Source organism: Clytia hemisphaerica, unplaced genomic scaffold (assembly GCF_902728285.1).
Source record: "Clytia hemisphaerica strain Z4C2 unplaced genomic scaffold, Clytia hemisphaerica genome assembly, whole genome shotgun sequence".
NCBI lineage: Eukaryota > Metazoa > Cnidaria > Hydrozoa > Leptothecata > Clytiidae > Clytia > Clytia hemisphaerica.
In genome coordinates, this window is record NW_027103274.1 from 40226 (window position 1) to 50316 (window position 10091).

The following is a 10091-nucleotide window of genomic DNA, read 5'->3' on the forward strand; positions in this document are numbered from 1 at the left end:
TCTACCATCTCTACATCACTCTGGAGCTCAAAATCATTCGAGTGATCTTGAACAGGATCTACGTGAACATCATCGACGTCTGTTACATCAATGCAGTCATGAAAGACTTCATTAGTGTCAGTTAAAAATAATTCCCTTTTCCTGTAATATGTGGAACGCGACCTACCGGCCTGACCAGACGCCATTACTGAAACGAAAAATGGCGCCTGAGCTGTCTTGTCAATCAAATAATTCGAATGTTTGACGTTCGAATCAATAATTCGAATTTCGAATAAATTGACGTTCGAAAATGTTTTTTAAAATTTAAAGTCACCCATTTTTTTTTTTGAAATCGGACGCAACTGGTCAAGTTTTTTGCTATTCTTGGTCAATTACTTTGTTAAAGTTGTGAATAAAATTCATCATGGTTCGTACACAAAGAGAAAGGAAACCCTCAGCCAAACTCGCTGACAATATCGGTAAGATGATTGTAATTTTAAATCGCTCATATCTACTGAAGAGCTAATAATTTTTCGACTTTTGATCCGGTGAAATAGATTTGTTAAATCTGGTCTTCGCGAAAAGGCACAGATTTTTCCTTTAACATGGTCAGCACTAAATAATAGATTAATTCTTTTAGGAGAGGACACTGGGCCATTGCTCAAAATTTTGTACACCATCGAGGAGAGTAATGGTAAAAGGATGCAGCAGACACTACCCTTTTCAAGGCTGAAGCCAAAATGCTTAGTTACCGGCGAGGAGCTACATTCAGAAAATTTGGTTGAACTGCGCCACTACAACTTTTTATACCCCCACACCGACCAATATTATGAAGCCATCCTTATGGAAATTAAGAAGAGAAAAAGAACGATAACAGGTTGATTGAACATCATATTTATTTCATTATTTATTTCGAGGCAATTTCTTAAAGCAGTACAAATCATTGTTTGAATAACTAAGTTCAGTTTTTGAAGGGAGTTGTTTTTAAGTGTTTCAAAAATACTGTGGACACTTTACCTCCCAATCAAAAATATATACACCGTTGTAAAGATGTTTTCAAGGAGAATTAAGTAATGAATTAAAAAAAAAATTAGATTGGAAATGAAGATGAAAAAAAATTATTTTCTTTAAAATTTCATGAGTTTTAAGAATATTTAAACCTTGTTGGTTTCAAACCTTGTTGATTTCAAACCTGTGTTCAGATTTTCGTATCTATCTTTAAAAAAAATTACACTGTCAAGTAGGTCATTTGTACTTGAAATAAACATACTTCAAAGGGCTGTAACTTTATTCAACCATACAGTAAAAAATGGTTTTGAACCAATAGAAAAAAATTTAATTTTATCTTGTTTTGCATTTTCAAAAAATTGAAACCTATTCCATCTTTCTCCTCACAAATACCTTTCCAACGGTGTATAGCTTTAATATATAGCATCAAAAAATGCTGAGACCATCATAGGTAAAATGTTTACTGTTGAGACGAACGAAGGTCTTTCCATACGAATAAACAGATATGTTGAGGCCGTTTATCCTGAAAATAAAAAATAAAGAAACTATTATCATAAGAGCTTTGAAAATCTCAGAAAGACAAAATCGGATAAAAATATCAAAAAATACTCTTGACAATCCGTAAAATATTTTACCTAACCAATTTAATTTCCAGGTCTCATAAGCACTTTATTTCATAATCAATAAATCAAATACAAATACCTCTTCCAATTTCAGAAGATATTCCAATTTCGGAAGATAGTCTTGAGATGCTCAACGAATCCGATGTTGCTGCAAGTCATAATCCAAGACAAGAAGGTATCCTATAAATAATTTAAAGATATGTATAAGAACAGGAAGTAGACTTCTCATGCCAGTTCCAGGAAGAGGCTTCTTCTATGATGATACAGTGGAATTTTGGCCTAATGTTGAACGATGGGAATTTACTAATATTAATTCCAATTGAAGCAAAGCTTTTCAAAGATGTATGGAGATTAAATTGACTTTATAACTATTTAGATACTTTCGTCTAGCTTTAATCAGTTGCAGATAATTGTAGGCATTTCTGGTACTAAATTTCAGTAAAACTGTATATTTCAGGAAAGACAACCAAACCAAAGAAAAAGAAGCAAAAGTGCAATAGTGGTAATTTTTTTTCCCCAATTTTTTTGAACGAATTAAGACAAATCAATTGAAGCTGAAGGAATTGTTTAAAAGATACAATACTACCAAATTTTTCGGACTGTTCTGCGAAATGCCCCCCCTCGATCAATACAGACTTGTTACTTAACCTTGGATAAATTTCCCAGAATAGCGCTCACCAATCAGTCAATATTGTATTAGTTTAACATACTTCTATTACCTCTATCTCTAGATGAATTCAAACAACAAGTCGATGGAAGAAAGAAGCAAGCTGGCATTGAAGTAGAAAATCTCACCAATGAACCAGGTTCCATCAATTTGTTTCCTTTAAATAAAAATGAAATTATTTCTGTTAAGTACACAATAAATGTCTAATTGTGCTAGCACCTTATACTTTAATGGGATAAATTTTTTTTGGAATTAAATTTTGCGGTTAAACTCATCAGCAAAGTTTTAAAACATTTTTTAATGTAAGTTTTTGACATGTTTTGACTTATTTGAAAACAACTCGCAGATAACACCTTTTGTAGATAACACCCACATAATTTGATCCTTATAAAGTAGAAGGATTGGCAAGAAAATTTTTATCAATTTTTTTTAACAGGTGACGTTGAAGCCATAACAGCTCAAAAGCAAAAAGGTACATGAAGAATTCCTACGTTATGATCATTAAGAACTTAAGTCTCTGTGCAAGTATTTTAGTATTTGTGCAAGAAAATGGTAAATTCTCTATCCCCATCCCATTCATTACTTTTTCTTAAATCTTAGCCAAAGACAACCAAACCAAGCAGGCAAAGGCAAAAACAACGAAGATCCTTGCACAAGAAATTCTGGAAAATAAAGGTATAATTAATTTATCAGAGGTTAGAAAGTAAATCTATACTAAATATCTCAAATTGATTCAAATATTATAATTAATATTTAATTAATACAAAGAAAACCTCATTAGCCATTTTATACAACTTATTTGAAATTTCACATTTTTGAAACAGTTTTCTTTTTCTACAGAAGCATCAATCAAAATAAATCTAAGTGGAGATTTGTTAGATAAATTTGTTGACATGGACGACATTAACTATCAAGTTAATGACATGAATGATTCTGAAGGTAACTTTTGATATTTGAATGAAATAATACTGCACGCACCCCTCGGATTTTTTGTTTTGGTGTAATTTGGATGTTTGACACAAACTTTTTACATTATGTAGCTCACCAGTACAATATAATTGGAGAACAAGAACATGATGATGATTTCAATATAAAATCAATTTAAAATGTTGAAAGTTAACTTAATGAAATAAACTATTTTCACAGACTTTGAAATAACCAAAAGCAATGCAGACCAACAGCAAAACACGAAATTTCAACCACCTAAACAGTACCAGCCATCATATCAACATTCCCAATTCAATATTTCACCACTACAAGAATTGACACCACCACCAAAACTAGTACAACAGCCACAAATAGATAAACAAACAACTTTCAGACCTAACCAAATAACTTTCAGACCTAACCAAGCAACTCCACCCTTCCGAAATCACCAGGAATATACTGAAGCTCAGAGTAAGATGTTATTATAATTCTTTCACATTCATATTCACATTTATTTCAGCATAATCAACAATAGCAAAACACTGTCCTGATATGAAATTTAGAAGCAATTAAAAAGATCCAACAGAACTTAACAGGAACATCCCATTGTTCAAAAGAAGAGTTACAAAATTGATGCTATTCAAACCGATATATTTTCATAGAGAAAATCGTCTCAGATCAGAATATATGTTGGCATTGAATACTGAAGTGCTTTAATTTGTGTACATGGTGTTTTTATTCACTCAAAATTTTCAATATATCAATTATATTTTTTATTTTAGGAAGCAGGGATCTTTCGCCAGCTCCTCTCAAACTACCAAATTCTGATTCTGTTCAAGGTATGTTAAAGTTTTCTTTCAAAAAAAAAGCTTTTGAGGTAAATACTTATCCAACCAAAACTTTTCAATGTGGGAGTGTTTTTTGAGACCCTTAACTCTTAATTGATTTAAATGTTGTCAAAATAGTCAGTGATATAAGTTATTTCACTTTTCAGAAAGATCACCTGTTTATCACCATATGGAAGCAAAAAAAGGTATGTATCATCAAAAAGCTTGACTTGTAAAAATCATTGTTAAGAATGTAACAAAAGTATCCATAAAGGCTTTACTGTTTCTTTAAAATTTGCCTAAACTAAATCCATTACCATCAATTTTCCTTTGCCATTTCAAGCCTCGAAATAAAATTATAATTTTTGGGTCGGACAATGTCTGATGCCCAACTGTTATTTTGAGCCCTTCCATTTACTTATTTACAAAAAATATATTCTTAACTCGTTTCTTTAACAGTGTCTTGTAGCAAATGTCTTGCAACAAACAAGGAGTTGAGAGAGTTGAAAGAAAAACTTAAACAGAAAGGTAACTTTGACTTTAGACAGAGTGACAGTACATCAAAGGAAGATAAGTGCCATTTCCTTTGACCACCAAATTAAATTTTTCAAGTTAACTGCCAAATTAAATTCCCTCTGAAAAAACTTTTTAAGCCATCTGCCAAATTAAATTCCTGTCAAAATGTCTCCTTTATGTACTCAAAATAGTTTTTTACGTAACCAAACAAGACACAAGGAGATATAGTAGAGATGACATTCAGAATTGCTTCCAAATTAATATGTTAAAAAAATAATAAAATTCCTTACTTTTTGATGAAAATATTCCATATTCCATTGATTAGATAAACAATTGAATTGCATTAAGAAGTTGGTTCCTGATATCCTGACATCACTTGCAGAAATTACGCACCATGCAGAAAGTGACAACCCAGTGAGTTAAAATCTAAATTAAAGAAATTTTTTGTACAAATGAAATACATTAAGCAGTTATTGGGACAAAGTTGAATCTAATGCATTATCTATTCTCGGCAATATGACGAGACTGCATCCATTTAAATATTTCGTTTTCAAAACCTAATTCCAATTTATATTTATAAGCTCATAAATCTGGTTTCTTGGTAGTTTTTTATTCACTATTTATGCGCGTCGGATAATAATTTCATATATTTTACAGTAAATATTAAATTTGTCAAAATTATGTAAAATGGCTTGAAATTTTACAAATGCTTTCTAGCCTCTGTTATACCCTGCTTCTTTGGCACTGTATCACATAAAAGTGGAAAATTGTATATAGTTGACAATGTCAATTTAATTTCAGTATGTTGAAGTTAGTCAAGAATCAGACCATGGACATGAAGAACTGCCCGATTCTAATTTGGTATGATAATGTTTATTATCAGTATTAAACCAAATGTCCTGTTTTTGCACTTATTTCATTAAGTATTGTATTCTAATGTTTTAATGGTCATATGTGAAAGGTCTTTAAAAATCAGATGAGAAAGGTTAAACATTTAGGAATTATTTCATTTTTCCTAGTATTCCAATAAGACGTCAACGCCAAGACCTAGTGTGGTAAACAAGCCAAAAATGATCCGAAAAACAACCCCCTCGGTAGTAGAGGTAAGAGAACATTGTAGAACTTTGTTAACTCTATTAATTCAAAAAGGAGCCAATATAAACAAGCAGTAAAAATCCATAAAAATTAGGCCAAGGTTTTCTATTTCAATGAAATCAGGCGCTAAGATCAAATCATTTCAGCACCTAAAAACTTATTTTATAGCAGCCTGCATATTCCGCTCCAAAGCAACTTTCTTCTAAAAGTCCCCAGTCAATAGGGGCAAAGGTAAGTTATTTATTCACTTTTCAATCAAAAATGAAAATAGTACATCCCTATACCTTAAGTGGATTAATTTTTGCAATTTTCATGTGGCCATTTTTCATTTTTATGTTGATTTGCAAAAATAATAAGTTCATGCGTATTTTCCAATTGTACAAGTAAAATGCTAAAATCTTGCTTAAGCTGAAGTGTCAAATTACCATTTTTAAACAATTTTGCGTACAAAAATTTAATGCTGAGGAAATTCCTGATGCTTTAATAAATCAACACTTATTTTCTATTACAGTTTAAACAATTGAATGAATTTGCTCCACACATTATTTTGACACCAGATGACATGAAAAGGTTACAGATCCAGTCTTCGAACCTTACTAAATGGCGACCTTTCCTCAATGAAATTCTGGACATCCTATTCACCAAAGAAGAATTAGCAAGGTAAATTTCTTGATTTTCAGTTTAGTCATTGGACATATTAATTTATTTCCTCAAAAGTGTGAAAACATAAAATACTTTTTTATTTTATAAAGCCACAATCACAAATAAATTACAGCCTCCATCCACCGAGGAAAAAAATCTGCGGTATAATTCTACTTAATTAAATTGTAGAAAGAAAAAAGCCTCGGGATGAAGATAATAAAACTAAATTTAGATCAGGCGCTATTGGTTAGGTTTGTTTAGGCGGCAATCACAAATATCTTCATTTCGCGTCCTCGTTGAGTCTAAAAAGTGAGTTGGTTGGTCGGTCGGTCGTAAAAATTTACGAGTTTCCATTTTGGAGGAAACTGCCAGCCAGCCAGCAGCCAAATCAACTGCGTGTGATGGGTGGTTAAACCCAGACCTTTGAACACTGTGACCTCCGACCCCAAAATGGTGCATGTAATGATAAAAAAAGTCAAAATGCTGCGAATGCGCTAGAAATTGTTTGCAAGAAATCGGCAATAATAATTTTTTGAACGAAGGAAAGGTCATTGACAGAAAAAGTCCGACAAATTTACCGCCTCATCGACTCAATTCTACTAAACCAGACGTAATCAATCGAACAGTTCAATTACCGAGCTAATCGAACTTTGTCGAACTTAATCGAACGACAAAAGTTCGATTAAATTCTTTAATCGAACTTTTCAAAAGTTGCTAAAATTGTGAGTATTCGATTAAGTTCGACAAAACATATTAAGTTTGACAAAGTTTGACAACGAGAAATGTTCGACAAATTCGACAATAAAAAAATGACCTCCTTTGGGTACCACTGTGGACGGCCCCTTTGTATTTTGAGAAATTTGTGAGTATTCGATTAAAAATACCGTTCGATTGGTTCGGTTAATTACGTCTGGACTAAATATTTGAGAGTCAGTCGGGGGACTCAAAACGAAGATATTTGTGATTGCCGCTGTTTTTTTAATTCGTAAAAATGAAATGTCAAATTATAAGGACTCACATAATTTATTTGGACCCAGGAGATACCCACGTAGTTGTTTAGGACCCACAAATTTTTTTTTGGACCCACGTAGTATATTTCTGCACCCACGAAATACCCAAGGAAATTTTTTTTGGACCCACAAAGCCACGAGAACCACAATGGCTTGAGACCCACCGGCAAGGGCACGAACCAAGAGACCCACGAGGGCACGCAAATAATAACACTCGAACACAAGTTATTTGTGATTGCGATGTAATGCAATGATAAGATTTCTAAGTTTTTACAATGAAAACTCTCACAATAGGTCATGTGCAATGGGGTCCATGGATAGAAAGACTGGTAATCAAAGACCTCCACTCAACCCCACGCTAATAGCTGATTTGAAAAGTAAGTTAAATTTTTATGATGATGCTTCAGACAACTTTAGGCTTACGATATTGAGTTTTATAGAGAAATGAGAAGCTGAAATCATTTACTGTAAGTCATTCAGATTTAATGATTTTTTGTGCTGGAGGAGGTCTGCTTAAGTAATCGATGGAGATGGTCAATGTCAGGTAAATCCAATTTCATAAGAAAATTTACCTCGAGGTTTAGCTGGTTGTGCCATTCTTGTTTCACAGATTATGCAAAAATGAAGTGGCCTTACATCCCACCAGCAACTAAAGGTGAGAAAGCCAATGGATGTAGAGATGAGGACATCAATCGTGTCATAAACTTGAAATGTGGATCAGCACGTAAACCTCCGGCATCAGGTATGCTCCTTTAGAAGTTGTTGATTGTAATGATAATCGTGGAATTAATGTACTCCATTTTGTTGAACTTCTGCGTCTTGAGCTCCCGAAAAGAAAGATTCGACTTTGAGATCACGTTTAAGAGGTAGACTGGGTCGATATAAACATTCTATTTTGATTATTTTACGGAATGATTCACTCTGGAGAATAACTCGCTTTCTTAGCGCGATTCTGTAAAGTACACAAATCAACAAAAATTGAAACGCCCGTTGCCGCCTAAACGCCCTTCAAGAAAGATAAATCTAAAGCAGCGACGATGCGCTAGAAAGTGCGCCGCGCTAGAAGAACGTGTACAGTAGGTAGAACGTTGACCGTGACGGGTACCTCTTCTTTATTTTGCAGAAAAACCGGCAAGGAGGAGACCTAAAAAGGAACTTATAGAAATACAAACGACAAACAACGAGGAAAGTCAGTAAATTATATTTATTTTTTCAACATAACCTTTTCTATGCTGTTTATATATGTTATAACTTTTACCTTGTACCTCATTTTATTTATGTCACCTGATTTTCAAGCTTCAGAATACAAGTAACAAAATGTAATTTCAAATAAAAAGCTTGATTTTCTTTCCCAGTTTCCAAACTTTTATGAGCATTTTGTGTACATTCGAGCTGACGAACATCATTCGTATACATTCGAACATTGCAGACTTGCCAAGTATGCCTGAGTATGCCATTATTTTCAACTCGCAAATCTGCTCAAGTCTGATATCCAAGTAGCAATCATATTGATTTTGGCATACTTGACCACAAGTATGCATTTTTTGTTGCAGACTTTCAAGTATGATTTGTCTCAAATGCAGACTTGATCAGACTTGGCCAGACTTAAATCAAGTCTGCCTAAAAAATACCGAGTCTGCCGAAATCGAGTATGCAAGTCTGCCAAAATCAAGTATGCAAGTCTGCATCCTCAAGTATGCACGTATGCATACTAAATCAAGTCTGAAACTTTGAGTATGCATTTGAGACAAATCATACTTCATTTCTCATACTTGATGCAGACTTCTGCATACTTCAGTTATTTTCTTAAGGGCTGGCATGTCATCTTGCTCAGAGTGACTTCAATAAATGTCATTTAACTAATACATTTTTCCAAATAGTATTTCCTTTCAATAAATAAAAGCAAACAAAGATTTAGAAACATTAAACTAAAATGGCCATATCGGTTAGACGCAACCGATATGGACGCTGACATGTCATTCTGCTCAAAGTGACTTCAATAAATGTAATTTAACTAAAACATTCTTCCAAGTAGTATTTCTTTTCAATAAAAACAAGCAAACAACGATTTTCTACGTTAAACTAAAATGACTATATCGGTTAGACGCAACTGATATGGACACTGACATATCATCCAGCTCAGAGTGACTTCAATGAATGTAATTTAACTAAAACATTATTCCAAGTAGTATTTCTTCTCAATAAAAATAAGCAAACAAATGTTTAGAAACATTAAACTAAAATGGCCATATCGGTTAGACGCAACCGATATGGACACTGGTATGTCATCCAGCTTAGAGTGACTACAATAAATGTAATTTAAGTAAAACATTCTTCCAAGTAGTATTTCTTTTCAATAAAATCAAGCAAAAAAAGATTTGGTACATTAAACTAAAATGTGTCCTGCCAAGCGATTTCCATACAGCAAAAACACACACCGGTTTTGACTCGCAACGCACCGGTTGAGATCGGTTTTTCCCGACTTAAACCGGTTTAAAACGGTTGAGAAATCGATGTCAAAGTTTCTAAAATTGAGTATCTCGAGCTTGTTGATTTTTACATACAAACCGGTACAAAACGGTTTGAAAAGCGGTTTTGGAACCGTGTCAACCCGGTTTACGGAGCCGACAAAATAAATTTAAGATTTAATCAGTAGCAAAAACTGTAAATTGTTTCAAAGTTTTAGTCCGTTATTTTTACCACCACTGGCTAAAAAAATCCGTCCGGGTCTGTGAGAAGGGGGTGTCTTTAAAAAGATCGATAGTGATACAGGGGGCACATTGAACAATATTAATTA

General features: G+C 33.3%; 1 protein-coding gene across 1 annotated transcript; it reads left to right on the plus strand.

Moving 5' to 3' along the window:
* Positions 1 to 5574: 5574 nt before the first annotated feature.
* Positions 5575 to 8491, plus strand: LOC136801977 (uncharacterized). The gene is made up of 6 exons (XM_067058674.1): positions 5575 to 5650; positions 5811 to 5873; positions 6154 to 6302; positions 7589 to 7671; positions 7905 to 8036; positions 8418 to 8491. Exons 1-6 carry the CDS (start codon positions 5618 to 5620, stop codon positions 8489 to 8491), a joined length of 534 nt encoding a protein of 177 aa, XP_066914775.1. The 5' UTR covers positions 5575 to 5617.
* Positions 8492 to 10091: the final 1600 nt, after the last annotated feature.